Source organism: Trypanosoma cruzi, genomic scaffold, assembly GCF_000209065.1.
Source record: "Trypanosoma cruzi strain CL Brener 1047053516313 genomic scaffold, whole genome shotgun sequence".
NCBI lineage: Eukaryota > Euglenozoa > Kinetoplastea > Trypanosomatida > Trypanosomatidae > Trypanosoma > Trypanosoma cruzi.
In genome coordinates this window covers 102182-116068 of record NW_001849516.1, presented here as the reverse complement: position 1 = coordinate 116068, position 13887 = coordinate 102182, and the positions used below count along the sequence as shown (strand labels likewise).

The 13887-nt window shown below is 49.5% G+C and overlaps 6 protein-coding genes across 6 annotated transcripts, besides 19 other annotated features; all 6 read right to left on the bottom strand.

Moving 5' to 3' along the window:
• Positions 1–504: part of a sequence feature (areas merged during assembly that could not be assigned to a particular haplotype. This can correspond to areas where the two haplotypes were merged or to regions with more than two copies in the genome that were merged during assembly.) that runs on past the window's edge.
• Positions 98–120: a microsatellite.
• Positions 380–1411, bottom strand: Tc00.1047053504105.70 (hypothetical protein, conserved; the record flags this gene model as incomplete). Its single annotated transcript, XM_814601.1, has 1 exon — positions 380–1411. One exon carries the CDS (start codon positions 1409–1411, stop codon positions 380–382), a length of 1032 nt encoding a protein of 343 aa, XP_819694.1.
• Positions 505–737: a sequence feature (areas merged during assembly that could not be assigned to a particular haplotype. This can correspond to areas where the two haplotypes were merged or to regions with more than two copies in the genome that were merged during assembly.).
• Positions 738–1784: a sequence feature (areas merged during assembly that could not be assigned to a particular haplotype. This can correspond to areas where the two haplotypes were merged or to regions with more than two copies in the genome that were merged during assembly.).
• Positions 1642–2124, bottom strand: Tc00.1047053504105.60 (hypothetical protein, conserved; the record flags this gene model as incomplete). The annotated part of the gene is made up of 1 exon (XM_814600.1): positions 1642–2124. One exon carries the CDS (start codon positions 2122–2124, stop codon positions 1642–1644), a length of 483 nt encoding a protein of 160 aa, XP_819693.1.
• Positions 1785–3150: a sequence feature (areas merged during assembly that could not be assigned to a particular haplotype. This can correspond to areas where the two haplotypes were merged or to regions with more than two copies in the genome that were merged during assembly.).
• Positions 2333–2360: a microsatellite.
• Positions 2532–5471, bottom strand: Tc00.1047053504105.40 (hypothetical protein, conserved; the record flags this gene model as incomplete). The annotated part of the gene is made up of 1 exon (XM_814599.1): positions 2532–5471. The coding sequence occupies one exon, from the start codon at positions 5469–5471 to the stop codon at positions 2532–2534; it is 2940 nt and encodes a 979-aa protein (XP_819692.1).
• Positions 3151–5505: a sequence feature (areas merged during assembly that could not be assigned to a particular haplotype. This can correspond to areas where the two haplotypes were merged or to regions with more than two copies in the genome that were merged during assembly.).
• Positions 5506–6029: a sequence feature (areas merged during assembly that could not be assigned to a particular haplotype. This can correspond to areas where the two haplotypes were merged or to regions with more than two copies in the genome that were merged during assembly.).
• Positions 5624–5645: a microsatellite.
• Positions 6030–8092: a sequence feature (areas merged during assembly that could not be assigned to a particular haplotype. This can correspond to areas where the two haplotypes were merged or to regions with more than two copies in the genome that were merged during assembly.).
• Tc00.1047053504105.30 (DNA-directed RNA polymerase III largest subunit, putative) lies at positions 6273–10934 on the bottom strand (the record flags this gene model as incomplete). The annotated part of the gene is made up of 1 exon (XM_814598.1): positions 6273–10934. One exon carries the CDS (start codon positions 10932–10934, stop codon positions 6273–6275), a length of 4662 nt encoding a protein of 1553 aa, XP_819691.1.
• Positions 8093–8241: a sequence feature (haploid, non-Esmeraldo-like haplotype).
• Positions 8242–9121: a sequence feature (haploid, Esmeraldo-like haplotype).
• Positions 9122–9273: a sequence feature (areas merged during assembly that could not be assigned to a particular haplotype. This can correspond to areas where the two haplotypes were merged or to regions with more than two copies in the genome that were merged during assembly.).
• Positions 9274–10191: a sequence feature (areas merged during assembly that could not be assigned to a particular haplotype. This can correspond to areas where the two haplotypes were merged or to regions with more than two copies in the genome that were merged during assembly.).
• Positions 10192–10412: a sequence feature (haploid, Esmeraldo-like haplotype).
• Positions 10413–10533: a sequence feature (haploid, non-Esmeraldo-like haplotype).
• Positions 10534–13887: a sequence feature (heterozygous, non-Esmeraldo-like haplotype).
• Positions 11101–11129: a microsatellite.
• Positions 11690–11731: a sequence feature (T-rich).
• Tc00.1047053504105.20 (eukaryotic translation initiation factor 5, putative) lies at positions 11760–12899 on the bottom strand (the record flags this gene model as incomplete). Its single annotated transcript, XM_814597.1, has 1 exon — positions 11760–12899. One exon carries the CDS (start codon positions 12897–12899, stop codon positions 11760–11762), a length of 1140 nt encoding a protein of 379 aa, XP_819690.1.
• Positions 13134–13887, bottom strand: Tc00.1047053504105.10 (hypothetical protein, conserved; the record flags this gene model as incomplete). The annotated part of the gene is made up of 1 exon (XM_814596.1): positions 13134–13887. A coding segment is annotated over one exon (754 nt), but the record flags the coding sequence as incomplete, so codon positions are not given.

Here is a 13887-nt window from a genome sequence, read left to right as displayed (position 1 = left end):
CTACAAAAAAAAAAAAAGGAACAACACACAACACAGCAGAAAACGCATATGGGGATACACGCAAACAAAAAAACTCACGCAAATACACGCTCAAACAAACAACAACAACAACAACAACAAAATTGAAGGAAATGTGGTGTTCCTTTTATGCAAGGCAACTTCTAGCACGCAATACATCTTCATAATGGAGGCAAATATTTATTTACATATCAAAAACAAATATTTCTCTGCTCTGCTTTTTGCCACGTAGTTACAAAATGTGTGAACGTGTATTTTTTTGGAAAAGAGAGGGGAGTTCATTCTTGTGGTTTCTTTTCATTTTGTTTTCCTGTTTTACTTTTCTTTACATGAGGGTAAACCATCGGGGTGGTGTTTTGGATTACAGCTCGACCTCTTCTGCTTCTTCTTGCCGGGGTTCATTCGCTTTCTCTTCAGCAGCCACATCCTTTCCTTCCAGTACTTTGATAAACTCTGCTGTCTTTTTTTCAAAGGAGTCATGCAGCGGACACATGGTGTCGTCGTACTCGTTACGCACCTCCACCGTCCTGCGAACTGCCTGCTCCTGCAGTTTATTCAACTCGTCAGATGCGGAACTCATGTTCTCCTTAATTATCTGTAACTCGTTCCGCAGGCGCTTTACCATTTGTCGCCTTTCATCTACAGTCATGGGCGGGTCGGGCAACGAAACAATCTTCTTCACACGGTAGTGATCCCGCACTGCCCATAGCCATCGCCCAATGGCGGCAAGCGGTACGGAAACAAGGGCAAGTGACTCTGGGGCGTGATCGGGTGAGGAACAGTAAACCTCCAACTCCTCCAGCAAATCGTCCGCAAGAGGCCGCAGGAGCAACGCCTGGGCACGACTGATGAAAAAGGTGAAAAAGTAATTGTCGCTAAGCACTACTTGCACGTTGGACCACCGTGTATCCTCCTCTCCACGCACCCGCATCGCCATTGCCATTGTTACCAACGCCTGCTTCGGTGGAAATTCGTAATTGCGTAACACTGCAAGTTCTTCTTTTGTCGTAACGTCAAGCTGCTGATAACTTTCTTGCATTTCTTTCCGTACATTTATCATGAGGTCGTTTTCAATCGCCTGCAGTTCACGCGGAGGAAGCATCTTCGACCCGCCACGACGCTCTTGAAGAACAATAACGCGCTCCAACCATGTAAGCTGAGTTTCAATGTACTTTACTTTCTGTAAACCGGCAAACATTACGGACCGCAGTGGTGCCATGAGTGGCTCGTAGTGCAGCAAAATTCGTGTCAAATTCGTCCGGTACTCGCAGCACAACATACTGAGCTGTGCTGCCTTAAGTTGTACGTCGCCCTCGATGCTAAGAAGAGTCGTCAGCTGCTTCTCTGTGAGCATTGATGCCGGCCCCCGCACCGGCGCAGGGGTGGCAACCATCTCCCAACCTTTTTTTCAAAAGAAAAGAAAAAAAAAAAGGACTTACATAAAAAACAGACTTACACGTTAGAGAGATATAACCGCAAATTAAACAAAAACGAAACCCTCCCCACCCTCCCCTTTTTTTTTTTAGACTGGACAATAAAATGTGTGCTGACATGCCCAGTGGAGTGGTGGTGGTAGCGGAGGATTTCCTGCACCCCGTTTGTCCCACGGCCGACGACGGCTGTTTAGTTGCGCAAAAAATTCGACCACCGCGTGCGTGAGAACTCCTTCCAGTTCATCTCCAGCTGCTTGTAAATGTCGGCCGAAGTTTGCGGTGGCCAGTTGATTTCTTCCTCAAGCCGTGTAAAGGTGTCCAGCGGGAAGTACGCGGACTGGAGGTCCTTTCGGCCCCGACGTATTCCCACCGGCCGCTCCAGGTTGTTGAGGTTAAGCGTGATGAACACATCCTGATGCTCCTTCATAATCTTCTCCACCTTCCGCATCTGCTCCTCCCCCATGTCCACCTGCAACGTGACATACCGCGCATACGTCAGCGGGGTGTTATCGGCGTCACGAAATCGACTGTACGGGCGCATAACCCCCTCATTTGAGAGTTTGCGGATAAGGCCACCGTTGTTGTATATCGCCACGGCAATCTCGCGCAGCGCCTGGGAAGTGAAGCGACGCTGGCGCGGCTTCATCACCAAAACAAACGCATAAAACACCATCTCTAATTACTGCTGTTAAATGCTAGCGGTCCGGAACACCTCCCCTGCGCCAGCCAATTCACCTCAGCGTTCTGCCGTGCCCTCAATTCCCGCCCGTCCTTCCCCCTCCGTCGTACGCCACAAAAAAAAAGAAAGAAAAAGCAGCATGGATGCTGTAGCCATAAAGAAAATCCATACAATCACGGACGCAGGCGCACACAGTGAGAGAAAAAACAAAAATAAAATAAAAATAAAAACTGATACAAACGGAAAGAGGCAAGAAGACAAATGGCACCCTATCCTATTTTCATAGCACCGACAACGCTACGAAAAAAAAAAAAATGTGAATAAAGAATAGGCAAACAAGGTGAATTCAAACTCCAAGCACGCAGAAAAATACATACAGTGAGGTATTTATTTTTTTTTTCTTAAAAAGAAACTGATGAAGATGGTGCCACTTCCAGCAAAATGCGCAGTTTTTTCGGGTCAAGGTCAGTCACAGGCATAGGCAAAGTGGCTCCCGTCACTTCTGAACCCTCTGAGGATGGCTGTTTTTGAAGCTCTAGAAGCCTTTTGTAGCGCAATTCATACACATCACATAGTGTTCGCAAGACGCCCTGTGAAACTTGCTCCCGTATTCGAGGTGATCGCACTGCTGCAACAATAGGAATGTACACTCGACCCGACGCTGCCACAATACTATAAAACGCGTTGAGTTGAGCGCAAATAGTCGACACATCCATCTTTTCGCAGTTTACGTCAAAGGCTTCTCTCGCAGCCACACTAGTAATACTGCAGCTACTGGCCAAATCGTCTCCACCCGCTACCACCGGCGTCAAACTGTTCTGTGGCCGTCGGCAAAAGTAGTGTCGTAAGGCGCACTGAGAAAGCACAGCTGTAAGTTGCTTCGTGATTTGCTGGACACGTTCTGGAACGACATTTAAAATAGGTGTTGTGTGGCCTGCAGAAGCATTTGCGAGGGCAAGAAGGCCTGGGTGTGGTGCAAGCGTTTCTTGGAGCGAAGAAATGGTATTGAGCTGTAATGCCAGTCTGCAGGGTTCGTCCAGCGCGTTTTTTACGGTGGGTTGACGTGCAAGAACAAGAGAAAACGACAAAATGTGTTGCACAAGCACAGTAAAAAACTGTTCATGGCGAACGGAAAAGTCCGCTGAGGTGGAATCAACATGTGTGGAGCTTTTGGAGAGCATTGTTTGCACAGATTCCATGATCTCTACATGTTTTTCCGCCTCAACCATCGTGGACTGCAGCACCCGCAAGCAACTCTCCACCTCTGGAGGAGTCGGCAAAACCATGGAGTACAACACCCGCAGGAGATCTGCGGCTTGTGCTTGTCGTTTCGACAGCCCGCTGAGGTGATATGGGTTGCTTGTAAGACTCCGACTTCCCGTAGAGGTTATACTCGTCCCCGCTATCGAGGAATGTTGCCGCTGCTGATCCTGAAACAGTTGCGATTTTGAGTAATCATCGTGAGGAGCGACAACATCTACGTCCAGGTCCTCTCCAGAGGCATACTCAAAAAGAAAATTAGTGACAAAGCACGCGGATGCGTCGCCATCTTTCTTCTCCTCCTCCGTCGACGTCGTCGCCTCTGCAGAGGCCAATCGACGCAAAACAGTACAGCGGCTGACAACACTGGCCACACTGTCCAGCGCATGTTCCAATATTTGTTTAGCAAGGGTGTGATACACACGAAGAAGTTGAAGCTTCGCATCATCCACTACGAGACGCGTAAGCGCCGCCTCCCGCCCAAGAAGTGCAATAAACGTGCTATGTCCATAATAGGTAAAAAGCTGCAGCAGAGCGTGGGCCGTGCGAAGGCCGTTCGTTAGCCCCATGAGCGTCGCCGCCACAAGTGCCTCCTGTTGCGAACGGTTCAGCACATGTTGATAGCGTTGTGCACCTCCAGCAGAGTTGGGCGTCAAAGAAGACACACGTCCAGTTGCCGCCGACAATAGCCGCGTAATGCCACCGGTGAGGCCAATCGGACCGGCGGGGCTTGACAACACTCCGCCACCGCCAACCCCTCTTCCAGTGCTGACACCGCCAACATTAGGAGTATCCCCATCCTGAAGACTTGATGCATGGCGGAGAAAACGTTCTAATACACCGTCAAGTACACTTTGAATGTGCTTGCAGAGCACTTCAAAAATGGAACCCAGCACAGAGAGCTTATTTACTGGTAGTCCAAAGTTTTCGGCGTGACCCAACACCTCTTCTTGAGCCAAATTATCGTCTTTATTCGGGTGGGTCTCAGACGTATCCTTCTCAGCATGAACAGGACCACCAGAGGTGGCGGTAAGGGCAGAATTTCCACTTTTAGGCGCTGTTGTAGAAGTTCCTTGGGGCGGTGCAGGTGGGAAAAAGGCACCCATAAAATCCTCTTCATCTACAATCACCTGATGAAGCCAGGCAAAGAGCGAGCTGAAGAAGAAGATCGGGTTGCCAATTTCTGCCTCTAACGGGCGCGTCCCCCCACTGTTATTAGACGTTTCGTTGCTTTTGCCCCCTGCACGGTATGTACCCGCTGAAGTTGTTGCAGATCCAGTTGTCATGAGATGAAAGTACTGTCGCAGTACCGCCGCTCGCCGCAGCCGTGCCACCTCCTCCACCACTGCTGCCCACTGGCTGAGATTTTCATCTCGCAAAAATGTCACGCATCGCAGACAGAAACTTGTCATTTCAGGCGAATCACTACCAAAGCCGGCAGCACCTGGCATTACTGCAGACGTAGACACCAAATAGCGTGCAACTTTTTCCGTCCCCTTCATAATAGCCGAATACGTAATGTCCATCATAGAACCAGCGCTTTGATAGTACTCACGTGAAAGCAGTAATTCGCGGCACTTTCGGTGTGTCGTCTGTGCCCTTTGCAGGACATCAAGGTAGGTGGCGTCCACTGGGCTCTCCTCGAGAATCTTCTGCTCCTCCGCAGAAAAGTGGTACTTCTTCTGAAATTCCTGCATCTCCTTCTCGCGCTGTTGCACTAACGATAATTCCACCTGAAGAGTCGTCATAAGCGCCACAAAATCCTTCGTTAGTGCGGCGTGTGAATTGAGGGTGTTCTCAAGCACTTCACTTTCTTGGTGTACTCTTGACACCATGTCGGAAACCTCCTCAAAAACTTCATTGAGGGCAGACCATTCCTGCAAGAAATATCTGTGAAGGTCCACAACACGACTTTCCAAAGCGGTTCGCAAGGCTGTCGAGGATGAAATAGATGCAATATGATGCTGTTGCTTGTTGTTGTTGGGGTAACCTTTTTTGCAAAACGAATTTTTCCCCTTCCGTGGTGGACACATCAGGCAAGGGTGGTAGGAATTTCTCCAGAAAATCCGGAACAGCGTCATTCATGTACAGCACAAGCTCGCGAAAATTGTCGTTTACGGTGATGTCAAGCAGCTTTTGCACCTTACGACTGGTGGTAAAGTTCCGTGTAACGGACAAATGGCCCTCTGCCGCAAAACCCCCGGCAGCACCCGCAGGGTCGCCGCCATTCCTAGTTGTTGTTGTTGTTGTTGTTGATTCTACATGTGGGATGGCACCGGAAGAATGCGCATTCACTGCCCTTTCTCCTCCTGTTGTTGCGGCTGCCGGGGCGGTAACGGTCATCTCCTCCACCATTGTTGCCAACCAAAGCAAATTACTAATGTGTTGTATCCTTTACGCCCCAGTACGTATGGCACAGCAAGCACTATCCTAACAAAGGTATTTATCCCTCTCGCGGTTTTGTATTGAATGCAAAAATTCCTCATAAAATTAAAAAAAGGAAAAAGGCCCATCATTAATTGTGTTCCCCCATGCCCCAAATACTCCATTCCCCCTGCATACAAAAAAAGGACACACAGACAGAGAGACATACATTATGCACTCCTGTTATCCGGCACTGGTTCGGCGTCACCTGTGATCTCCCGCCTTTTTTTCCTTTTCGTTACTGACTCTCAATTATTCTGTCCCTTACCTGTAGTTACAATTCCGTGTTTCATTCAAGTACCAGCCACTCCAAAACACATGCACACACACACACACAAATATATATATATATATTTGTGCAAGCATGAATATTACACCTGAAGTCCCGCAGGAGCGACTTCACTAGCAGCCACAATCGAGAGAAAAAAAGGGAGAAAAAAGGCCGAAAGCCCCGCTACTTAAAAAAGGTCCAGATGAAACGTGTCTTCCGCTGCAAGTAAAAGCGTGCGTGGACGACGTACGTGATGAAAGCTCCTGCCAGTCCCACGCCTTGTGCGACTCCCGGCAAATTGCAAAGATCTAGCACCAGCCTCGCAGCAGTCAAGTAGAAGACTGAAGGAGGTCGTTCCGAGAGGCACTGGCTTGCCGATGATGATGCTCTCCGACACGCTGAGATTTTCATCAACTCGCTGTGTCGCCGCAGCGTTGTAGAGATGGTCTGTGGTGCGCTCAAACGAGGCCATTGTTAGCACATTAAAGTTCATCTTCTGAATGCCATAGCGTGTGATGCCGAGCACAACGCCACGTTGTGTCATAAGGTCGGCGAGAAGATAAATATGCCTTATATCAATACTGAGGCTGTACGCTTTAAGAATTCCCTGAATCTCATTCACAATTACCTGACGTGCCGCCTCAATACCAAGAACGCGTTCCACGACAGCGACATGGTTACAGACGACACGCGTCGACTCCACTTCTGGGAGATTCATCACGGCTCGAAGTTCTGCGCCCTCCGCAAGCACCTCCGCACCGTTGGATGAAATCATCGCGCGGTTAATACCGGCAATGCCACCCACAACAACATCTGGAAGCAGTGCAAGCACGTGACGCAGATTAAAGTGAACACGGTGTGCCTCCAAAAAGTACGGACGCACTGCCAACGTATCGAGGCTTACGACTTCCACGCATTCCTCACGCAATAGACGCAATGGTGACATTGGTCGCGCTGCTGCCGCAAGAATACGTTGGCGTACAGTAATGGCATTAATCGGCAACCAAAGCTTGGCGATAAGCGACATGTTGAGGTGCACGCGAAGGTAAAATTCGGTCGATGTACAAACCTCCACAATTTCCGATGCTACTTCCTTTAACAGCACTCGTTCCACCTGTGACTTTACACGTCGGACCCGTTTTTCAAACTCCTCCTGTGAATCCTCTTCACAGCTCTCCCCCACCACCTCCTGCTTGATCGACAGTGACTTCCCCCGTCGATGTCGCCGCACAGGCGCCGTGACAACAGGAGTTGCAATGTTTCGGTTCGCATTAATAATTTCAACAAGACGTGGCACACCTTGTGTTATGCTCATGCTGGCAACACCTGCAAAATGGAATGTACGCAAGGTCATTTGCGTACTTGGTTCACCGACAGACTGTGCTGCAATGGCACCACAAGGAGTCCCAGGCTCGCAGGCCTTAAGTATGTACTTACTTGCGCATTGTGCCAAGAAACGGGTTATCATGCCATATGTGAGTGGAAGTAGTTCCGTTTGGAGCTTTTCAAGAATTCGGAGCTCAGCATGATTCCCCTCCACATGCGCCGTCTGTAAACTATTGCATAACGTCTTCCTGCTTTTTCCTTCTCGAGAGGTAGAGGAAATTTCCAGCAGAGCGCGTATCCGTTTCTGCTCCTTCACCTTCTTCTGAAAAAAGTTTGCTACATCTTCCTTAAACTTTGAGCTACTCACACTTGCCAAGCGGGAAATTAGCCCTGCACGGCGTGTCCGCTCTTGTTGCCGCATGCCTTCGTCGCTACTCTTTCCGTCCATTTCTCGCACGTTGACGTTCTTCTCTTCATCCAGTCGTTCCAACCGTTCACACACCTCCAGTGCACCCGAGTCACCGGACAAGCAGGCCATGACGAATGCCGGCACCTCAGTGGGAAGAAGCGAAATAAATTCATCATCATCATCAGGATCAAAGGTTTTCTTCACGTCACGTTCATTTCGCCTCCTATCACGCCTGCTACTTCCATCCGTATGATTATCATTACGGCTCGCGTCGTTGAGGGTGTTGCACCGCTCCACAATCCAACGTGCGTATGCGGCCCGCGCGCTGAGCCACTCCTGATCCAGGTTGAGAGGCGTGCCACCAACGCCTTCCATGAGCTGCGGGTCAAGGCCATCCTCGCCAAACCTAAATTGCACCACGTCGCCTCTCGTGTTTCGGGCTGTGCCATCATACCGCACACTCAAGTTCTCCATCGCCTTCATAAGACGGCGGTAAATGTAGCCGGTCTCCGCCGTTTTTACCGCCGTGTCAACAAGACCCTCACGGCCAGCCATGGTATGGAAGAAAAACTCGGTGGGTGTCAATCCAGAGTAGAAGGAATTTGCCACAAAACCGCGTGCGCTTGGGGCCTCCTCAAAGCGGTAAAAATGCGGCAGTGAACGATCTTGAAAAGCATTCAAAATACGCTTCCCACTCACCGTTTGCTGCCCCACGCATGCCATCATCTGCGCAATGTTCAGCGCACTACCTTTACTGCCGGATTGCACCATCATGAGCGGGGTGTTTGTGTCGACAGAAAGTGTCTCAACAGCTGCCGTACCGCATTCATCACGCACCTTGGAGAGTTCCGCATTGAGGCGGGCCTCAAGCGACTGCCGTACGGTAAGACCAGGAAGCGGTTCCATACGTCCGGTTTTGGCGGACTCAATTAAGCTATCGCAGGTTGCAAAAGAGCGAGCAAGCACGGCTGCCTTCTGCTCGTTCAGAAGTGGTGTTGGCGCGACATCACCGAGACCGAGACTAAACCCATAATTTGTCAGGTAGCGTGAGGTGAATTGAGCGATACGAGACATAATACGGGCCGTGTAGCCACCACCCGAAAGTGTATGCAGGCGCGCAAAAAGCCCGTCTTTTGCACCACCTCCAAGAAGTTTCTTGTCAAGACGACCAGAGATAAAGCGGGAGTCAAGAAACGCCACATAACCCTCCGCTGCACAGTCGTGTCTGCCTTTTTTAGTGTAGAACTTTGTTGCGGCCTCGAGGTTGAGCAGCACATTCACCTCTGGTGAGGGACGCAGGATGAGTTCAAAGACTTGCTTCCCAGTCCAAAGCTCTGTCGGTTTCAAAATCGTCGGTATCGGTAGCCGAAATTGAGTCACTGGTCCAAGCCAATGTGACACCATCCAAGACATTTGCGAACGATCAAAGAAGACATCCCGGGACGTCACAAGATAGGCAGCAACAAGAAAATCTTGTGTGCAAGCAATAATAGGCTCACCATTTTTTGCATTAATAATGTTCTTCGCTGTCAACATCAGTTCAAATGCCTCTGCACGTGCTTCCTCCGTCTGCACGAGGTGTACATTCATCTCATCTCCATCAAAATCTGCGTTATATGGGGCGCAACAGCATTCATTAAATCGAAATGTACGAAATGGGAGCACACGCGCCCGGTGGGCCATCATGGAGATACGATGAAGTGAAGGCTGCCGATTAAACAACACAACGTCGCCATTCATCACATGCCGCTCCACAACGTCTCCAATAGACAATCTTGCAGAAAGCGACTCACGGTCACGTTCATGGTTAAGCGATTTCTTTGATCCTTCCTGTGCAAGGTACACTGCGACGGCGCCTGGATGCACATTCGGGCCATTGCGTACAAGCCGACGCATGAGTTCCAAATTTGATTTAAAAACACGTTGCGGATACGTCAATACCCGTGCCACTCGAAGTGGCACGGCCAATTCATCAACATCAAGGTTAGGATCGGGTGAAATGACAGAACGGCCAGAGAAGTCCACACGTTTCCCACTGAGATTTCCTCGAAACCTTCCGTGTTTTCCTTTAAGGCGTTGTGCGTAAGACTTGACGTCCGCGGTACGCATGTGCGGTGGGAACCCCGGTAGAGCGGAATCAATAAGTCGAGCTGCACGCATTTGAAGCATTTCCCACGTTTCTGTGTATTTGCTGGCATCGATAGAGCCATCCTGAAGCGTATCAGAACTAATAAGAATGTCGTTGTACTGCCCTGTGAGGTCGTCGTCACGGATATTTGCAGTTCCAGAACTGCCACGTGGTCGCACCGAGACAGGAGGAACGAGCAGCGTTGTCACAAGCAGATCCACAGGACTTGTACCGGGTAGCAAGCCAAGGAGTAAGACCTCGTCCGGTGGCACGGCTAGAAACATTTGACGCACCCGAGCCGGATCGAGAAATTCATGGACATTCTCTTTGCTTTCCTCCACCACCTTGTTGTATGCACATGCCGCGCGCAACTCATAGTCAAAAAAAGTTTCGACGCCTTCAACAGACTCTTCCCCTCGGCGTGGTTCAACACGATACTTTTCGTGTACAAGGCGTAAAGGACGTACTCGTCGCACATCCCCATTTAAGCCTCCACACTTGAGGCAGACACGTGTCTTGTAGGCTTCTCTCTGTATTGTTTTAACGAGCGCTGCCCGCTGCAGCGGTTCAAGTTTTGTGGATGAAAGCCGCCGCTTGTAGTACTCAATCTCCGCGTCATCCAAAAGCAGATGAGAACAGCGTTTGCATATCGTACGACAGATACGTAAAATTGTGGTAAAGAAACCGAGGTGAAAGACAGGGGTCTCGAGATCGATGTGGCCGGGGTGACCGACGCAGTCAATGCTTCGCAGACCACATGTCGCGCAGAAGGAGACACGATCACACACGCCGAGGCGGGGGTCATTCACGCCATACTCCTTCACAGCCCCAATGACACGTCGGCATGGAAGGACGGAGAGGCGGTGAATGTCGCTGCGTGAAAGAAGGCCATAATGCAATGCACGTATCTCAACCGGCGCATTCGGCAATGGCTCCACAAACTGCTGCGGAAGCAACAGGGGTGCTGCAGCGCCTTCTCCAGGCATGTACGTGCGATTGACGTAGATCACCCGCTCGTAGGCCCAACAGAGAAGGCAGCACTTCACCCCTTCTCCCCCTTTAAAGCAAAAAGGGCAAAAGAAGCAAAAAAAAGGCTAAAACCTCCAAACAATAGGCGCTAACTTGTTGCTGCGGCGCGTACTTCACTGTAGCAAAAAAGAAAAGAAAAAAAAAAAAGAAAATGTAAAAAGAAGCAACAGTCATGACGCAATTCCATGCGCACGACACAAAAAAGTATAATCACTTCTTCTCTCTTGTAATATCGGTTCAATTTTAACCGAGCACCGCAACCGAGACACCTTTTCATCGATTTTTCTCGGCAGAGGCAGAGTTAAATGCGGCAGTTTGACCGCTTTTTTTTTTTTAATCAACGCGCAGCAAACACTTTCCTTCCTCATTCCTCTTCAGCTTCGGCATGCAGTTAGACAAGTTTATAACTTTGAGCACGTTTCAGCGTGCTGCCTATCCTCTCATTCTCCTTTCCCTTTCCCTTTTCTCTTCAGTGCCAGAGCCTCTCATACACTCATGTATTTTGTTCACCCATTGATGTGGAATATATTCCTCTGCGCAGTTCGCGCTCTCCTCCTTCACACTTTGGTTCCGGTGTATAACGTCGTCCCAGGCGGGTCCGCATCACACACACTTTCCTCCCCTCATAAGCACAAATGCATCATTTATGCACATGTGTGTGTGTCTCCCGCAACAAAGACCCTCAATGGAATAAAAACAAATACATGATTTTAAAAAAGAAAAATGATAATAAAAAAAAAAAAAAGGGAAAAGAGTTGGGAGCACAATACCTCAATTAATGCCTATGTCGATCCTACAAGCCATTCGACGAGTGGTGCAGCCGCCTGCTTCATTTTCTTGTCCACGGCAGGGTCCACTTTGGAGATGGGCTTCTCGTCGCCACACCACTCCTCAATGGTTGCACTCTTGAGGACACCCTCAATAAAAAGAACAAACAGGATCACCACCATCTGCTCGGGCTCAAAACGTCTTGCGCAGATACGAGCAGACTCCTCAATTGTGGCAGACTGCAGCCTCTTTTCGCGTCTCAGAAGATCTGACTTGGTAGCCTCGTCGGTGGCAGCGTCAAGCAATGCTGTGCCGGTAACTCTGCAGAAACGCTTTAACAGACGTGAATGACGACGCAGACCCGCCATAAATTCCTTTTCTGCCAACTCAATGCCATCTAATACAAGCAATGGACCCATTTTTTCCTTCAAGTTGTAAGTTGTCATAAGCTCAATACAGCGCCGCATAACCTCCTCGCTTTCATCCGGATACTGCTGCATGCAACGCGCAAGTATTTTCTGCGGTGGCTCACGTGTATCTTCAAGATCAGATCGTTGAATTTGCTTCTTTTCAGGTTCAGCGGGAGGCGCCACGGCAGCGGCAGCGGCAGCGGCAGCTGCCTGCTGATTTTTCTGGCTGCTACGGGCCTCGGCCGTACCAGCCCCTTTCTTCATCGCAACCTGTGGGTTCTTGGCAAAATACGTCACAATGGCCGTCACATAGCGGGCGTCGAGATCACTTAATTTCATTACTTTACCGCAAGCACCACATGACATGCTAATGTGTGGCACATCCTTCTTGTTTCGTTCGACGAAAAGTTGCGTTTCGGGATTTCGACAGCTACGGCAAAGAACAAATTTGCGAATAAAGTCGTATATTTTTTCTTGCACACGCTCCTCTGTATGGCTTCCCATGATGAGGAACTTGTCATCTTTTTCTAGCACCGTACGCTGGGCACCGATTTCAGACTGAAAGAACTTCATTAGTACTTCCTCTGGGCGATTTATGGCAAGGCACACATCATGAATGTTTGGAAAAACAGTCTTAATACCGTTACCGCTACCCTCGACTTTCGTCTGGATGGTGGGCATCTTGTAGCGGTAGTAGAGATCATCCCGCTTATCGGGATCAATGGGTATCATTGGAACCGACATGGTTGCTGATTGTCTGTGTGTGTGCTTATTCTCCTACAAGGTGGTAGGTGAAATTTTGGCAGCAATATTTCAAAAACAGGAAGGGAAGGAAAAAATACTGAATAACTTAAGCAATATAAAGGCAAGACGTTCATACAAATAAAGAAAAAAAAAAAGTAAATGGGCAATTGAGTACATGGACACCGAAGCAACAGGAGTGAAAGAAAGAGGAAAGAAGAGAGGGATGTGTGGCCATTAACAAAAGCGCTCCAGCTCCCTCAGCACCTCCTCAGCATCATCACAAATGGTCAGTACATGCAACAGTGACGCCGGGTTCATCACCTCCGCTACAGCATTGGCTTCGCACCGCGCAAAGAGCACTTCCAATCTTTTCCGCAACGAAGGCGTGAAAGAGGCACCGCAGTAGCGGTTGACGAGATCCATCGCGGACGACGCGTTAAGAATACCCAAGCGGACTGTCAGCGTCACGACGCCGGGCTTCCAGAAGAGAGCGGGCAGCTTCTCCGGATGACTTGTTGTGAAGACGATCACACGCCCCGGGGGTGCAAGCGTAGCGTTCAAGGCGGTGAGAACTCCCTCGGGAGAAAGAAAGTCTGCGACCAACAGTTGACCGCATTTTTCCGTAGAATCCGCGGCAACACCAAGATCGGGGGTCTTTTTTCGCAGTTTGTTCTGCTTCTTGGACGAGCTATTCCCCGCTTTGTTGTGGGAAACGTTTTCCGTCGTTGTTTCTTCCCTTTTCGTCCTCACCTTCATCTCCATTTCCTCCACTCCTTCTTTTCCCTCATCCGCGTCTTTGGGGTCCGAGAGCAACTGCTGATGCTTCACGGGCAACTGAAATGAAAGGAGATCTGAAATCGCCTCAACGTCCTCAAACAAATACACCACTTTACTTACGTCTAGTCTCTGACTCTGGGACAGTAAATACGCTGACCCTTCGTACCGCATCGAGCCGCCACGCGTTTCTTTCTTCCACACAGCTTCTTCA